We start from the raw sequence: 16774 nt of genomic DNA on the forward strand, positions 1-16774 counted from the left end.
CGAGGCTTTCTTCAATGACCACACCTCACTGCAGAGTGACCACTGCATGGGGACCCGTGGGTGGGGACCCCCGCCCGCCGCAGCCAATGGCCCCGCTGCAGGGGCCGGGCAGGGGCTGCCCCAGCGCATAAAACCCGGCCCAGGCTCCGGGCTCAGCTCAGCTCAGTGTCCGCTCAGCTCAGCTCAGCTCAGAGTCCGCCCGCAGCCACCATGGTGCACTGGTCAGCCGAGGAGAAGCAGCTCATCACCAGCGTGTGGGCCAAGGTCAGCGTGGAGGAATGCGGCGCCGAGGCCCTGGCCAGGTGAGTGCAGCTCCAGGAGGGCCCCGCGCTGCAGGGATCCCCGAGTCAGGCGGCTTGACCTGCCTGTGTCTCTCCCCAGGCTGCTGATCGTCTACCCCTGGACCCAGAGGTTCTTCTCTGACTTCGGGAACCTGTCCAGCCCCACGGCCATCGTCGGCAACCCCAAGGTGCGTGCCCACGGCAAGAAGGTGCTGACCTCCTTCGGGGAGGCCATCAAGAACCTGGACAACCTCAAGGGCACCTACTCCAAGCTGTCCGAGCTGCACTGTGACAAGCTGCACGTGGACCCCGAGAACTTCAGGGTGAGCTGTCCTTGGAGCTTTACCCTCTGTCCCTCCTTCCCCAGAGCACCTCCGTGCCTGGGGGGTTTCCAACAGGCATCGGTAACTCGTGTTTTAGTTACCAACCAGGACATGGCTGGCTGGAGTGGGAGCTGGGGGACGGGGGAAGGTTGGGAATTCAGTAGTGCAGGGTGCTACTAGGCTCTGGGCTGCAAGGACAAATTTGGTGACAAACATTGGGGAATTCTCTAAAAGTCTGGGGGCTTGTGCAGGCATGGCTGGAGAAAAGGAGCAGGATGTTGGCCTCTGCCTCAGCCTCTGTTTAAGCCTGGCTCTGGGGATGTAGAGGGTGGGCCTTGCACTGACCCTCAGCTGAAGTAGGTGTGAGGTTTCACAGCAGAAAAAGGAAAGGCAGAAAAATGTTTAGTGGCTGGAAAATGTGGGAGAAAGCAGAGCTGGAGCAGGTGGGCACTCATGCCCACGGTCAGCACGGGGCTCTTTTCCTGCAGCCGGCAGAGCTTCCCGGGGCCACAGCCCCAGCAGCCATGGGGGAGCTGGGCTCCCTGATCTGGGTGCTGTAAAGGGCAAGGGGTGCCCAGCACTCTGCTGACCTCATTTCCCTCTTGCCTTCCCTCTGCAGCTCCTGGGTGACATCCTGATCGTCGTGCTGGCCGCCCACTTCACCAAGGACTTCACCCCTGCCTGCCAGGCCACGTGGCAGAAGCTGGTGGGGCTGGTGGCCCACGCCCTGGCCCGCAAGTACCACTGAGGCCTCGGGAGGCACCCGTGTCTGTAACGGGTAATAAAAACCTCATTTTCTGGAATTCTTTGTGTCCTGTGTCTCTGTGGCTGCCTGTGGGACCGGGGCCTCTCCTCCTGGGATACCTAGAAGGATATAAATTGATAGAGATTCACTGATTAGGCAGGAATTGACCCCTCCATAGTTTGCTATGGGTGTCTTAGGTTGATCAAAAGCATTTTCTGCATCAGTGATGGTGCAGGACTGGTGCATCTTAGTCAGAGATATCTGAAATATGTAAGAACCCAAGAGCAGGGGATGAGGGCAGCTCTCACACAGCATGGGTTAGAGCCTTTTTTTACTCATTTTGGCTTAATGAAGCATATATTTTCACTGGAATTGAAAGATTCTATGTAAGCATCTCAGTTTCAGCAATGTTTTTCCAGGAACAGCCTAAAAAGCGACAAGGAGAGACGTGCTGGTGTCTCAGAATGATGAAAGACTTGTTTTGCATGATTTAGGGGTAGCACTGGGTGGGCTGTGAGGTCCCTCCCAATGCCAACCTTCTGGGATTTTCAAATAGGAACAAAGACACCCTCAGGACCTGCTGGATAAGACACAAGGCCCTGCACTCTCTGGAGGAGCATGGAGGCTGGCCTGGCTCCAGAGCAGAGCCTGGGCACAGATGCCGCTGCTGCTGATAAGGGCTCTGTAAAGCTTGGCAGGGACCCTGCTGCAATCAGGGACCAAGGAACTCTGCTTGGGGCAGGAGGGCCTTCACTGGAGCTGCCTGTGGCCCTCGTTGGCATGGTTTGTCTCCAAAGGGAAGGTTCTTGTCCATGGAAGGGGGCAAGTGTGTGACCGAGACCTGGTCCAGTAGAAGGTTCCCTGCCTGTGGCAGGGGGTGTGGAATGAGATATCCTGAAGATCCCTTCCAACCTTAACCATTCCATGATCCTGTGATTCTAGGAGTTCAGAGATCTTCCATCCACACCAAAGGGAACAGCCCTGGAAGGATGCTGGAGGGAAGGGTCCTGAGCAAAGCGAAATCCATCCCAGGCTGAGAGCAAGGCCTGCTTTTCTGTCTGGAAACCAGCTGGGAATGAGCTGTCAGGTGCTGCTGGGCTAGCACTGGGAAAAGGAGATCTCCCTTTGACTCTGCAGACTCAAAAAGAGCTAAGAAATTGCCCCTGCTCAGCACATAGAGATGAACATTTCCCCTCCCAGCCAGTGTCCCGTAGAGCTCCCTGAACTCCCAAGTTTCCCAGCCAGGCTGCTGCCCCCAAGGCAGAAAGCAGGGGATTTTCAAGCATAATGAAAATTAACTCTAATAAAATGGAATGGAGCACCAGGGTGAGCTCGAGGCTGGCACTGTCTGGGCTGTGCTTGCCTTTGGTTTTTGCCAGGTCTCTGCAGGACTGCTGAGAGCTGGTGCAGTCCTGACCAGGCTCACCCTGCCATCCTGGCAGGCACTGGGGGCCGTGTCTGCCTCACTGGGAGAGGCGATACAGCCCCTCACTGCCTCATGGTGCACAGCGCTGTGGACCAGTGGCCACTGCTGCAAACAGCCTCTGGGCCAGCCCAGCACAGCAGACTTCCTTCAGATTTCTCCATGCTCAATAATCTTCAAATTTGGAATTCTTTCTCAGGGAGTTTAAACTCATGTATTTAGCTGGTGCAGCTGCTGGAGAGGCTCTGGGTGCCCGGGGAAGCTGTCGCTGCCCTGGCAGTGCCCAAGGGCAGGTTAGAGCAGCCTGGGACAGTGGGAGGTGTCCCTGCACATGGCAAGGGGGGCACTCCATGGGCTTTAAGTGCCTCCCAGCCCAGACTGGTGCGGGGTTCCATGATTCTATGTGCAAAGCACCGTGAAGGATCACCGGGCGGGAGGGACGCAGCCCTGGAGCCCCCAGCAGGCCGGCAGCTCCCCCTGTGCTCGGGGCTGAGGTGGTGCTTGTTCATGCACGGACAGAGGGGGGAAAGGGCCTCTCTCCCCCTTGGACAGCTGCCAAACCCACTATCTCCCCTCGTGCAGCCCCGCTCCCTCCCCAGCCCCAAGAGTGGCTCCATGGACTGAGATTAGGCTGAGCGTGTATATAAATCCCCGGGGCAGCCTCAGGAGCCACATCCTTGGCATTGTTCAGGGACGCTCAGGCAACCTCCTACCAACACCATGGTGCACTGGACAGCTGAGGAGAAGCAGCACGTCACCAGCCTCTGGGCTAAGGTGAACGTCGCCGAGTGCGGTGGCGAGGCCCTGGCCAGGTAAGTGCAGCCCCAGACCTGCCCCCGCAGCTGCAGGGAAACGCTCCTGTCACTGGAACATCAACGTCTCTGTGTCTGTCTGTGTCCCTCCACCTCTCCCCAGGCTGCTGGTGGTCTACCCCTGGACCCAGAGGTACTTCTCTAACTTTGGGGACCTGTCCAAATCCACTAATGTACTTGGCGACGCCAACGTGCTAAGGCATGGCAAGAAGGTGCTGACCTCCTTCGGGGACGCTGTCGCGAACCTGGACAATGTCAAGAAAACTTTTGCTCCTCTGAGCAAACTTCACTGCGAGAAGCTGCGTGTGGACCCCGAGAACTTCAGGGTGAGCAACACAGCTCCAGCCTTGGCTGGGCAGAGGGGCTGGGCTCAGGAGGGGCTTCAAAGGTCTCAGAGGGGTCTGACAGTCCCTGAGACCTCGACAGAAACCCTGGGGCTGCCTGAGAGCCCAGGGAGGGTAGGGGCAGTGGAGGGGAAAGGAGAGTCATATTTGGGGGGAGCAGAGAGGAGTTATGGGGCTGGGATCTGCGAGGGGAGGTGGACGGGCAGAAATGCACAGACCAGTGTGTCCTGGTCAGAAGAAACATCCTGAAGCATCCAGAGGGAAGAAACTGAGATGGGATTCAGAGGGAAGAGCTGGGCTTGGCTGTGAGGGAGTAGTTAAACCAGAAGGGAAAAAAGCACAGCCACTTTGGCAGGAGGGCTCTGAGCCCAGGGACAGCCAGGGTGGGAGGGATGGGAAAGGAAGGGGTGAAGTCAGTAGAAGCTGAGGGAGGACAGTGCAGAGCAGGCACGGGAAGGTGCTGGGGCAGGATCCAGCACACCCCGGGGTCCCTCTTGGCCAGACCCCGAGCTGTGCCGGGAGCCCAGTGCATGAATGGGGCCAGGACAATCTGCTCCTTGCTGTGCTGTGAACTGCCCAGAGAGCAGAGGGCAGGGGGAGGTCGGAGGGGAGGGATGTGGGGCAGCACCACTGACAGCTTCTGCTCCCTCCCTGCCAGCTCCTGGGTGACACCCTCGTCGTGGTCCTGGCCTCCCACTTCGGCAAGGAGTTCACCCCTGAGTGCCAGGCTGCCTGGCAGAAGCTGGTCGGTGTGGTGGCCCACGCCCTGGCCCACGAGTACCACTGAGCCTCCTGGGAGCCTTCCTGCCTGGAGACACTCCTAGGGAATCTCCTCGGGTTCTGCTGAGCTCCAGTCACCAATAAACAACAGCTGTTCCAGCCACCAGGAGATGTCTGGTTCTTTGTGGGAACGGGGAGCGAGGGACAGGGGCTGGGGGAACAAATGCTCACAAACTTGGGAAAACTGAGCCATGATCTCCTTCAGACAAGTGAAACATGGGATAACTGAGCCATGATCTCCTTCAGGCAAGTGAAACTTGTCTAAGATGGAGATTCCGGAGGATTGCTCAGGACAAAACCCAAAAAAACAACTGAAAATACAAACAGGAACACTGGCACTTTTTGGAGACATCAGGTGATTTAATGTCTGAAGACGTTCACAGAGTGGAGCAGAAGATGTGCAGTGGGAGAAGTGACAGGGAGGTTGGGGTCATGGCTTGTAACTTCCTGGATGTGGGGTTTTGTTGGCTTGGGGTTTTTTAAAACCCCAAGATTCTTAGGTTAACAAAGGCAGAAGGTAACAGACACAACCCTCAACACTTGGTTGGATGTGACTTGGAAAAGGCCTGGGACAGTGGCAGGTGTCCCCGCCCATGGCAGGGGGTGGGACTGGATGAGATTTTGGGTCCCTTCCAGCGCAGCCCAGTCTGGGTTCTGTGGTTCCATGAAACACCAGTGCTGCTTGCAGAGGGAACAGTGTCACCCCCGGCCTGGCCGGGGTGGGGTCCTTTGGCCCAGCCCCTCCTGCAGTGGGCAGGAACAAACAGAAACACTCTGCTCCAAGGTCATCCAGCCCCCAGCAGGGCAGTCCTGTGCCCCATGAGCTCCATCTCTGCCCCCTGCACCCCCTCCCACCTTCAGCTGGGCAGAGGAGCAGAAGAGCAGAGACCCAGCTGCCTCTCCCAGTTCTCAGGACACCACTGATCCTCCAGCTGCTGTACCCCTGGGCCAGGCACTGTCAGGCTGCTCCTCTGTGTGGATGCTTTTTCTTCCTGGAAAGGAAGATGTTTATCTGTGCAGATGTTCTTTCTTCCTGGAAAGGGTGCTCAGGCCTTGGCAGGGGCTGCCCAGGGAGCTCTGCAGTGCCCATCCCTGCAGGTGTGCCCTGGAGGTGGCACTGAGTGCTCTGGGCTGGGGACAAGGTGGCCATGGGGCACAGCTGGCACTCCATGGGCTGGGAGGGCTTTGCCAGCCCCAGGGATTTGGGATTCTGTGGGATCCCAGTAATCCCAGTGTTCCCACATCTCCTCATGCCCTGTGAGCCAACTGGGAGCTGGTTTGCCCTGGGTTATAGCATCTCCTTTCCAGCCCTGCCTGACCTTTGCCGAGAGGTTCTTTGAGGCAGGAGCTCCCTCTTTGCTGCGAGGCCATGCCGTGGTTTTAGCAGTGGCATCCTGAAGTTAATCAAACTCCTAAAGAGCTGATGGGAAAGCAAAGGGAGAGCCCAAAGCCTGACAGGTCCTGCAGGAAGAGAAGAGGGAGAACCTGGTGCATTCAGAGGGAGAACCCAGGAGCCCCAGGTCCACATCTCCTGCCTCAGGGGCCGGCACACCCAGGGAGTCCCAGGGCTGGCACCTTCCCCAGAGCAGAGCTGCTGCAGAACGTGCACGGGGCTGTGCTGGGGCTCTGCGAGGAGATAACGGCCCCTCGAGCAGGGCTGGAAATCAGGGACGGCGAGGGCGGCTGGCCAGCCAAGTCCACTGGTCTGGGCACCTTGCCCTGGGGCCCCACCCTGGTGCTGGGTGATGCTGTGTCCCCTCCCCTGGCGGCAGGGCCGCCGGACCCCCCCGGCACAGCCAATGACGGGGTGCAGCGGGCAGAGGAGGGGCCCCGCGCGGCAATAAAAGCCCGGCCGGACAGCGGCTGCCCAGCGCGCGATCCGCCGGGAGCCAGAGCCAGAGTTCCTCCGTGCGACACGCAGCCCTCCTGCCAACACCATGGTGCAGTGGACAGCTGAGGAGAAGCAGCTCATCACCGGCCTCTGGGGCAAGGTCAACGTCGCCGAGTGCGGCGGCGAGGCCCTGGCCAGGTAGGTGCAGCTCCAGACCTGCCCCTGCACCTGCAGAGGGAAACTGCAGCCGTGGGAGCACTGATGTGACTGTCTGTCTGTCTGTCTGTCTGTCCCCAGGCTGCTGATCGTCTACCCCTGGACTCAGAGGTTCTTTGCCTCCTTCGGGAACCTGTCCGGTGCCACCGCTGTCCTTGGCAACCCCAAGGTGCAAGCCCACGGCAAGAAGGTGCTGACCTCCTTCGGGGAGGCTGTCAAGAACCTGGACGGCATCAAGAACACCTTCGCCCAGCTGTCCGAGCTGCACTGCGACAAGCTGCACGTGGACCCCGAGAACTTCAGGGTGAGTCCTGCCCTGACGTGCCCTCCCCAGGGCAGGGTGTGCCCGGGCCCTGATCCCCACCAGGAGAGGGATTTGCCCAGCCAGGGCAGAGCAGGAGCAAGAGGGGCTGGGGTTGGCACGGGGGTGAGGTGCAGAGGGACAGAGAGGGAAGGGACCCAGTGCAGCCCCGGGGGTGGCACCGCACGGGCTGAGAGGTGATAGGGGCTGTGGGCAGGGGGCAGGGGAAGGGAGGATGTGGTTCCACTGAGGGAATGGAGGGGGAGAACAAAGTGAGAGCAGTTGTTGAGCAGGAAGAGGTTTGAGCCAAAGGGGAAGAGAAGGAGCAAGAGCAAAGTTTGGCACAGAGGAGAACAGAGAGAGATGAGTAAGGAGCAGGAGATGGCAGCTGGATGCCAGAAGTCAAAGAGGATCTACAGGGAGAAAACTTTGTCTGGGAGTGTCTCAGTAGGGAATTAACCCCACCATTTGTCCCTGGGCTGGGGCTGGGGCTGGGGCTGGGGCTGGGGCTGGCAGAAATGCCCCTGTGTCAGCATGAGCTCCTTGTTTGTGCTCTGTGGGGCCAAGCACCATCTCCTGCTGCGCTGGGAGCTCGGACGGGTCTTCTGCTTGAGAAAAACTCCAAACAAAGCCAGAAGGGACAAAGAAAAATTTACTCCAAAATACTCTGGAGAATTTTTGGCTATGGTAGCAGAATTTAGAGCAAGAGCAGAGACCAAGTTTAAGGTGCATCTTAGAAAGGACTAACTAGGGGAGGTTTTTAAGGCTGCAGATTTCCAGAGGTTTGCCTGGGAGCAGTGTGAGTGCTTGTGTGGGGCTTTGCTAACCTCAGGCTGCTTTTGTCCCCACAGCTCCTGGGTGACATCCTGGTCGTCGTCCTGGCTGGCCACTTCGGCAAGGACTTCACTCCCGAGTGCCAGGCTGCCTGGCAGAAGCTGGTGCGTGTGGTTGCCCACGCCCTGGCCCGCAAGTACCACTGAGGAGCGGCGGGAGCGGCACCGCTGCCCGGCCGACCCTTCTAACAGCCAAATAAAGCTCGTCCTGTGAACTCTGCCTGCTCCGTGTGTCCTGAGGGCTTGGGGGCACGGCTGGCTGCGCGGGCAGCGCGCAGAAAACACCCCTGCCCTCCTCTGGGTGGTTCTGGTGGTTTGTGTGGGATTGGCCTCTGAAACTGGGCTTGCAGGAGATGGGGTTGATAAAGTCCTGCCGCCCCTGGCGTCACACAGGGGGCTTTGCATGGAGGACTGCTCAGAATTTCGCTGTAAAACCTGCATGTCTCTCCTAGACCAGGGAATTTGAGAGGATTCATGTTTTTCGGGGGGGAAGATAAACAAATTGAAGACTTTAATCTAGCCTGGCTCATCCCTGGCATAAAACCTACCCAAAATCGGCTGAGTCACACAGGCCCAGCAGCCAGCTGGGTGGGGGCAGGTTTTAGATAAACATTTTGCTATCAAGGCCCGAGCAGACTTTGTTTATTCACATCCCTCCCACCCTGCGCCGCCCACTCTGCAGTTGGGGGGGGACCTGATTCTGCCAAGAGTAGGGACTTAATTTCCTGGATGGGAGTTTTGGGTGGGTTTGGGTGTCTGCAGAGCAGGACTCTTTGGGTAGGGCTTGTTCTTGGCATGGGAAGCACATCTGAACACAGCATGACGAGGCAAAAGCGATGCTTGGCCGAAAGGATGTGCTCACTTCTAAGGGAAAATATTGGGAAAAGCTCTTCAAACCAGGATTTCTGGCAGCCAGGTTGCACTGTGCTCTGTCCCTGCCTCACCCACATCTCTGGGCACTAGCTCCCTGCCCCTGACCCACAGGAAGGTGTTAGAAGCCCCCTGTGACCCATAAATGCCCTTTCTCAGTCACGACTCCCAGAGAAAGAAACATTTTGTTCCTGCTGGCAAGGTACACGCTGTGAGGGAGAGAAGATGATTCACAGCAAGTCCCAAAGGGTTTTTCTCCCTGCAGGGAGCCTGGGCAGGCACAGAGTCACCAAACCCCAAATATTTCATGACTTTTCTTAGGCTTCATGACAGATATGAGTGGTTTCCCATGAAGGTGATTGTTCATGGGCTTCATGCAGAAAGGAAGGAACTGTTGGATGAGCAGGTCTCCTCCTGCCAGCAATGTGTCTGGGGGGGAAAAGGACAGCAGAGCTGCAGAGGGACTGGGGACAAGGATGGAGGGACAGCACACAGGGAATGGCTGCCAGTGCCAGAGGGCAGGGCTGGGTGGGATCCTGGCAATGAGGAATTGTTCCCTGGCAGGGTGGGCAGGGCTGGGATGGAATTCCATCCCTGGATCCCTGGCAGTGCCCAAGGCCAGGCTGGACACTGGGGCTGGAGCAGCCTGGGGCAGTGGGAGGTGTCCCTGCCGTGGCAGGGGTGGCACTGGGGGGGCTGTGGGGTCCCTCCAGCCCAACCCATTCTATCATTCCATGATCCCACAGCCTGAGCAGACCCCCAAGGTTCTGGCATCCCCTGAGACACAGCAGGATGGGAACAGCCCTCCCTGCTGCAGCCTTGTGGCTTCACTCCCACCTGCATTCCCAGCCTGCTCCAAGTGCCCCCAGCACACAAATCCTGTGGGGTGCCCCCTCCCCTTGCCGCTTTCCCTGCTCCCATTCCATCATGTCAGAACGTCCCCGTGGGTGCCAGCCCCCCTGGGCCGTGCCCAGTGCCTCACTGGCAGCACCCAGGTCCTGGAGGGGCTGATAAGGGGGTGCAGGAGGGTGGGCACTGGGGGGAGCCTGGCAGCCTTTTCCCTGCCTATCCCCTCTTCCTGCCTGTGCCAGGCTGAGCTCGACTTCATCTGCCAGTGTGGTGCAGCCCCCAGCTGTGGGGACTGGATTACTGTCAGGCTGGACACCTCCCTTGTTATATGCCTTCTTTTAATTGCTTTTCCTGCCATATTTTCAGTGAAAAAGAGCAGGAGATGGTCCCTGGAGGAAGTGCTGGTGTGTGAGAGGAGCTTGGTCAGCCCTGGGGCTCTGCTGCAGCCTGGGCACACCCGCACCCATCATCCCCGGTCTGCAGGACCCAGCAGCTCCTCCTCAGCCCAGCCAAACCCTCTGGGAAACAGCAGGAAAACAGTGCACTGACCCTGGCACTTGGCATCAAAACCCCTGGGCTGATTTCGGCAGGAATGGTGTTTCCTGGGGCTTTGTGCAGAAAACAGAAATCTCCCCGGGCACTGCTCCTGGGGAGGGAGCTGCTCTCCTGGCAGCTCCAGGGTGTGCCAGGGGAATCCAAACCTCTCCTCCAGGAGAGCCTGGCCTGCCTGAACGTGACAGGGGCAGGGGGAACTGGGGGTCCCCCACGAGCTGGCCATCCCTGTGCGGGGCCTGTGCTGGTTTGAGAGCCCACAGCAGAACCTGCAGAGCAAGCCCCGTGTTCCAAGGCCGTTTCAGCAGGAACAGGTGATGCTCCTGCTCCTGCCCACAGCAGTGCAGCGGGCTCGTCCTGGCACAGCTGAGGGGACAACATCTGGGTGGGCCTCAGGCAGCATGGGAGAGCTTCATGGTCCTTCCAGCCCAAACCATTCTGACACTTTGTCTTAGAATATCTCCCACTGGAAAGGACCTACCATGGTAATCATAGTCCAGCTCAGAAGCTGGACTCCAAAGTCCAACTATAATTCCTCCTGCTCTGAAAGGCACAAATAAATCAAAGAGGTCAGGTTCTGTTACAGAAGAAGGATATTTGGGTTAATGCAGATTTGGCTGCAGTGCCTGAGCATCCTCTGAGCACCTCCAGCACAGCTCCTGGTGGTGCAAGGACACCCAAGGCCTTGGGCAGGGCAGGGACCTGCAGGGTTTGCTGGTGGCAACCCCCTCTGCGTGGGCTGCATTTTGAGCATTCCCCACCTCACTGATGCCAGGCAGAACCCGGTGAGCAAAGGGCTGGGGCAGGAGCTCAGGGCTCCCAGGAGGCAGCCCCTGCACGGAGCTGGTGGGGATGGAGCACTGCTGGGGCTCTGCAGCCCCTGCTCTGCATGGCCCGTGCTGGAAGGGGAAGGAGCTGCCCCACGGAGGGGATGGGACAAAGCTCTGCAGCTCAGGATAACCAGAGGCCCCTTCTCGGGTGCCCCACCCTGGCCCCCTCACCCCCGGGACCCCCGCCCGCCGCAGCCAATGGCCCCGCTGCAGGGGCCGGGCAGGGGCTGCCCCAGCGCATAAAACCCGGCCCAGGCTCGGGGCTCAGCTCAGCTCAGCTCAGCTCAGCTCAGCTCAGCTCAGAGTCCGCCCGCAGCCACCATGGTGCACTGGTCAGCCGAGGAGAAGCAGCTCATCACCAGCGTGTGGGCCAAGGTCAGCGTGGAGGAATGCGGCGCCGAGGCCCTGGCCAGGTGAGTGCAGCTCCAGGAGGGCCCCGCGCTGCAGGGATCCCCGAGTCAGGCGGCTTCACCTGCCTGTGTCTCTCCCCAGGCTGCTGATCGTCTACCCCTGGACCCAGAGGTTCTTCTCTGACTTCGGGAACCTGTCCAGCCCCACGGCCATCGTCGGCAACCCCAAGGTGCGTGCCCACGGCAAGAAGGTGCTGACCTCCTTCGGGGAGGCCATCAAGAACCTGGACAACCTCAAGGGCACCTACTCCAAGCTGTCCGAGCTGCACTGTGACAAGCTGCACGTGGACCCCGAGAACTTCAGGGTGAGCTGTGTTTGCAGCCCCAGCCCCTCCCTGGCGGTGGGGACAGCCAGTCCTGCCGGCTGCCCTGTCCAGGGACGTTTTCTGGGGCTGCTGGGGAACAATCCATCCCTGGGTAGTACCCAGGACAGGTCGTGGTTTGTACGAGGGTCTTTGCAATGGTGTCTGTGACTTTCTCCCTCCAAAGTGCCATCTTTAGTGCCAGCACAGCACAAGGGAGGGGCAGGTATGGAGAGAACACCTGGAGGAGCCTGGGGTTGCCTGGAGGAGATCTGGCTGTGGAACAGCCCCAGTGCAAGGTGTAGCCTGGGCTGGAGGACTCAGAGCAGAGGGAAGCTCAGCAGAGCATTTCAGGAAACCCAAGTTCCCCCAGCAAGACAGGCAGAACCAAGGAGCAGGGTCCTGCTTGCCCAGCACAGGGCATGGCACACTCCCTCCTCCTCCAACACTTTTAATTTAAAAAGGATAATTATCTTCATTTACGTCTAAAGAAAAAAAATCGTGTTCTTCAGGGTGAGTTTCAGGCCAAATCCAAATGCTTCAGTATTCCAAAAATGGGGAACTAGCTCGAGGTTCTTTCTTTCTGGTTTTGTTTTATTTTATTTTTAAGAATGAAGCAAATACTGTTTTCCCAAAACCCAGAGCTGTCTGTGGGAAGACTGAGGATTCTGCTGTGGCAGGGAGCAGGCAGTGAGCCATGCCCCTAACCAGGGCTGAGGAGGAAGAGGAGGAGGAGGAGGAGGAGTGTGCAGGCTGTGGGAGCCCTTCCAGGAGGGCAATTTTGCCTCTGGGAGAAGTCGGGGGAGGAAAACTGGGCTGCAGGAGGGGTCGGGGGGGACAGGGACTGGGGAGGGGGAAAATCTGCACAGAAACACCAGGGAGACACAAAGGAGAAGCTGCTCGTGGTGAGGGGGCTCCAGTGCCAGCAGAGCCTTGGCGACAGCGGGTCTGGCAGCCCAGTCTGGACAGCCTGAGCTGCAGCTCTGCTCTGGCTGAGCAAGGCATGGGGCTGAGCAGGGACTGGGGCTGAGCAGGGCATGGGGCTGGGGCTGAGCAGGGACTGGGGCTGAGCAGGGACTGGGGCTGAGCAGGACATGGGGCTGAGCAGGGGATGGGGCTGAGCAGGGGCTGGGGCTGAGCAGGGGATGGGGCTGAGCAGGGGATGGGGCTGAGCAGGGGCTGGGGCTGAGCAGGGCATGGGGCTGGGGCTGAGCAGGGACTGGGGCTGAGCAGGGCTGGGGCTGAGCAGGGGATGGGGCTGAGCAGGGGCTGGGGCTGAGCAGGGGCTGGGGCTGAGCAGGGGATGGGGCTGGGGCTGAGCAGGGGATGGGGCTGAGCAGGGGATGGGGCTGGGGCTGAGCAGGGGATGGGGCTGAGCAGGGGCTGGGGCTGAGCAGGGGCTGGGGCTGAGCAGGGGCTGGGGCTGAGCAGGGGATGGGGCTGAGCAGGGGATGGGGCTGAGCAGGGGCTGGGGCTGAGAAAGGGATGGGGCTGAGCAGGGGCTGGGGCTGAGAAAGGGATGGGGCTGAGCAGGGGATGGGGCTGAGCAGGGGATGGGGCTGAGCAGGGGTTCTGACTGACCAGGGGCTCTCTCTGGCTGACCAGGGGCTCTCTCTGGCTGACCAGGGGCTCTCTCTGACCAGCAGCTCTGCTTGACCAGCAGCTCCCAGCAGCATTGACCCAGCTGTCCCTCTCTCCTCAGCTCCTTGGGGACATCCTCATCATCGTCCTGGCATCCCACTTGGGCAGGGATTTCCCCCCTGTGTGCCAGTGTGCCTGGCAGAAGCTCGTGGGTGTGGTGGCCCACGCTCTGGCCCACAAGTACCACTGACCATCCTGGGGAGGGCAGGAGCCCCAGCCCCACGGGGAGGCCCTGGCCCTGATAAACCCTCTGATAAACCCTTCAATGACCCCTGCAATGAGCCCCCTGATTAACCCTCCAATAAACCTGTCCGTCAGCTCCGTGCAGTGTCTGTGTGTCCGTGCTGGGCAGGGAGGGGCTGGGCTGGCCTGGGAGCTCGGGGACACCCAGCAGTGACCCCCAGGCTGGGGGCTGGGACAGCCCAGGATCCCCAAACCCTGCGGGGCTGGGGCAGTCCGGGGTTCCCCAGCTCTGCAGGGCTCAGGAGAGCTGCAGAGGGACCGGGGACAAGGATGGAGGGACAGGAGCCAGGGAATGGCTGCCAGTGCCAGAGGGCAGGGCTGGGTGGGATCGTGGCAATGAGGAATTGTTCCCTGGCAGGGTGGGCAGGGCTGGGATGGAATTCCATCCCTGGATCCCTGGCAGTGCCCCAGGCCAGGCTGGACACTGGGGCTGGAGCAGCCTGGGGCAGTGGGAGGTGTCCCTGCCATGGCAGGGCTGGCACTGGGTGGGCTGTGGGGTCCCTCCAACCCAAACCAGTCTGGGATTTTGGTGGTGGGCTCCAGGAGGAGAGGTGCCATCTCCCACACTGTGATTTCTGTCATTTAACACTTTCCCAATGCCTCTTCCTACCCATTTTGCCAAAGAACAATCCTCCCCTCCTGAGCTGTGCTCAGTCATTACTCTCTGCTGTTGTTGTGGACATTCCCTTCCTCTCTATCCCAGGCAGCTCCATGTGCAGCTCATTCATCACAGTTTTGTGATGCTGTGGGAGCACAATCCATCAACCTGCTGGGCTGAACGTCCCACCGTTCCTGAGCTGCATTCAGAGGGACTCAGGAGTTTTCCATCTTTTCTAAATCAGACCTGAAGCAAATCTGTGCTGACTGCAACTCCCAGCATCTTTTAGAGAACCCTTATTCAAATGTTAGTCAGGAGCAGGTGAACCAGGGGACTATCAGATGTAATTATTTTTATCTTGGCCTTATCCCCACACTTATCAAAATTGCTGGCGCAGAAAAAGTCCCCGGTTCACTTCTCAGCACAAGCCAGAAATACTCTCTAAGCAGCTCTGTGCTGCCCCTGCCGGGGTTATTTTTCATGTATTTATAGGCAGGGTTTTACACCTCTCAGGGGAATTCTGTCAGGAGTGGCAGTGTCAGGAGCATGTCAGGAGCCCGGGCTGGTGGGCTTGGACTGCAGCCACAGCACCAGCTGCCCCTGGGGTGTGTGTGCTGGGTTTGGCACTGCTGCAAGGAGGAGACTGCCACTGCACTGCTCTGATGTTTAAAAGATGCTTCGTGGCTTTTGGGGGGTAAATAAAGATGTCATTTTCTCCAGGAACTGAGTGGAAATTCCCGACTTGCCCAAAGAATCTCTGCCCCTGCAGGGCCTGTTTCAGCTTTTGATGCTGTGCCATGCCTCAGGGCTACTTGGACAGAAAATCTCTTTGCCTGTGGCACACAGGGATCCTTGCAGGTTTCCTGGGATGGCCTCAATGCCCAGGGCTGGAGCAGCAGGTGAGGCTGCAGGGAGGGGACCTGCCCTGCTGGGAACAGGATCCCAACCTTTTCCTCCCTCGCTGCCACGATCTGGTGTCATGGCAACTGCAGCAGAGCTGCAAAGCCCCTCAGAAATAGCATGTGGATGTGAAAAGATTTCTGATCCCTTGGTGACTTTGGAGGAAGGAAGGTTGGAAGCCCCAGAGGGACTTGTCAGAGCTGATCTGCCTCATCTTTCCTTTGTTCCACCCCCGTGCCGCCTCCCCCCTCTGTCAGTGCCCTTCTAGCCCAAATTCTCTGCAGCAGAGACCCAGACACGTGCAGGAATCACATTTCTCAGCTGCTGCTGAGTTTCTCTTCCCTGCCCCTGCGTCTCACCTGACTTGGGGTGAGGTGCAGGAGTCTCACTGCCTCACACGGTGACCCCAGAGACCAGACCCTCCTGCTCTTTGGCTTTGGTGGCAGTGTTTTTGTGGCATCTCCCAGGGATGCCTCAGGTTGGAGCTTTTCTATGTTTCAGGTTCTGTGCTGCTTTGGTGTGTGGGTCTGGGTTCATATTATGGGATGGTGAGCTCTGTGCACAGAGCAGGGAGACAAAACAATTCCTGCTCCAGCTGGGCACCAAGGACAAATGAGCCAAATCTCAGCCAGGAGCACAAACCCCGTGGGCTGGAGAGAGAAAAACAAGCAGGGTGGGACTGCAGGGGCTGAAGCTGGGATGGGACAATGAACTGCAAGGTGCAAATGGAGCAGAGCTGATCCCAGGGAGAGACCCCGTGCCCGGCCGGGCATTTTGGGGCCATTTTGGGTCATCTTGGGTGCAGCCCTGGCTGGGCTCTGGTGCTGCCCCAGGTGGGTCCATGCAGGAGATCCTTTGGATAAATCCCTGCTTTGTTCTGGGACTCTGCCCAGCCCCTGCTCTGGCTCAGCCCCACAGGGCACCACCTGCACCTCTCCTTGCCCAGGTCAGCTGAAGGCTGCTGTGCAGACAGGGCACCCCTCTCCTCCTCCTCCTCCTCAGGCCTCCCCCAGCCCTCTCTCCACAAAGTTCTGCCATGGGAAATCCTGACTCTTGTCAAGCTCTTGCCAAAAGCTGACTCTTGCCAAGCATGTGGAGAAGGGAGCGTGAGGCTTTGGCAGCGACCCCGGTCCCAGAGCCACTGAGGCTGACAGGCAGTCCCAGCTGTGGCCAGCTGTGGCCAGCTGTGGCTGGAGATGGTGCCCCAGCCCCTCTGGCCTCCCTGGCAGCCTGGCTGGAGGGCTGGTGCTGCCCAGGGGCAGGGCTGCCCAGCCCAGGGAGGATCACTGCTCCCGGCAGGGCAGTGCTGGGGCTGGGGGCTCAGCCTGGCTGGGACCCCCGGACAGGGCAGGAGGGCTGGGGAGTCCCTGCCCGGCTCTGGCTGGCAGCAGGGCCGCTGGGCAGGGCTCTGGGGGGCAGCCTGCCTGCCCTGGGGCAGCCCCTGGTGCAGGATGGCACCTGTGCCAGCCCTCACCCATCCTTACCAGAGCAGAGCAGAGCAGAGCAGTGGGTGATGCACAGAGTGAATAAACCATCTCCTTGTTTTGGGGGTGCTGCAGAGGGTGAGGGTGCCATGCAGGCACACTCAGGTTCAAATGCTTGAATCTGTATTTTCGTGCTGAAGGCCCTGAGAGCACGCTGGAAAGCTGTCTGCTAATTTAACTTCTCGAGATAATTACTGAGCTGCTGG

The 16774-nt window shown here is 59.2% G+C and overlaps 4 protein-coding genes across 4 annotated transcripts; all 4 read left to right on the plus strand.

The window, feature by feature from the left end:
- Positions 1–210: 210 nt before the first annotated feature.
- Positions 211–1352, plus strand: LOC311166517 (hemoglobin subunit rho; the record flags this gene model as incomplete). The annotated part of the gene is made up of 3 exons (XM_084226519.1): positions 211–302; positions 382–604; positions 1224–1352. 3 exons carry the CDS (start codon positions 211–213, stop codon positions 1350–1352), a joined length of 444 nt encoding a protein of 147 aa, XP_084082645.1.
- A 2116-nt stretch (positions 1353–3468) lies between these two features.
- On the plus strand, positions 3469–4715 carry LOC311166518 (hemoglobin subunit beta-like; the record flags this gene model as incomplete). The annotated part of the gene is made up of 3 exons (XM_084226520.1): positions 3469–3584; positions 3688–3910; positions 4587–4715. The coding sequence occupies exons 1-3, from the start codon at positions 3493–3495 to the stop codon at positions 4713–4715; spliced, it is 444 nt and encodes a 147-aa protein (XP_084082646.1). The 5' UTR covers positions 3469–3492.
- A 1854-nt stretch (positions 4716–6569) lies between these two features.
- LOC311166516 (hemoglobin subunit beta) lies at positions 6570–8104 on the plus strand. The gene is made up of 3 exons (XM_084226518.1): positions 6570–6737; positions 6837–7059; positions 7908–8104. The coding sequence occupies exons 1-3, from the start codon at positions 6646–6648 to the stop codon at positions 8034–8036; spliced, it is 444 nt and encodes a 147-aa protein (XP_084082644.1). The 5' UTR covers positions 6570–6645; the 3' UTR covers positions 8037–8104.
- A 3207-nt stretch (positions 8105–11311) lies between these two features.
- On the plus strand, positions 11312–13533 carry LOC311166519 (hemoglobin subunit epsilon-like; the record flags this gene model as incomplete). The annotated part of the gene is made up of 3 exons (XM_084226521.1): positions 11312–11403; positions 11483–11705; positions 13405–13533. 3 exons carry the CDS (start codon positions 11312–11314, stop codon positions 13531–13533), a joined length of 444 nt encoding a protein of 147 aa, XP_084082647.1.
- Between the last annotated feature and the right edge of the window lie 3241 nt (positions 13534–16774).

This window comes from Fringilla coelebs (assembly GCF_963513975.1).
Source record: "Fringilla coelebs genome assembly, chromosome: 2".
NCBI lineage: Eukaryota > Metazoa > Chordata > Aves > Passeriformes > Fringillidae > Fringilla > Fringilla coelebs.

Excerpts from the sequence above, each read along its gene's own strand:
- LOC311166516 (XM_084226518.1), top strand. The coding sequence starts at position 6,646 with ATGGTGCAGTGGACAGCTGAGGAGAAGCAGCTCATCACCGGCCTCTGG. Across the intron at positions 6,738-6,836 it reads GGCGGCGAGGCCCTGGCCAG|GCTGCTGATCGTCTACCCCT; the intron begins GTAGGTGCAGCT and ends GTCTGTCCCCAG. Across the intron at positions 7,060-7,907 it reads TGGACCCCGAGAACTTCAGG|CTCCTGGGTGACATCCTGGT; the intron begins GTGAGTCCTGCC and ends TTGTCCCCACAG.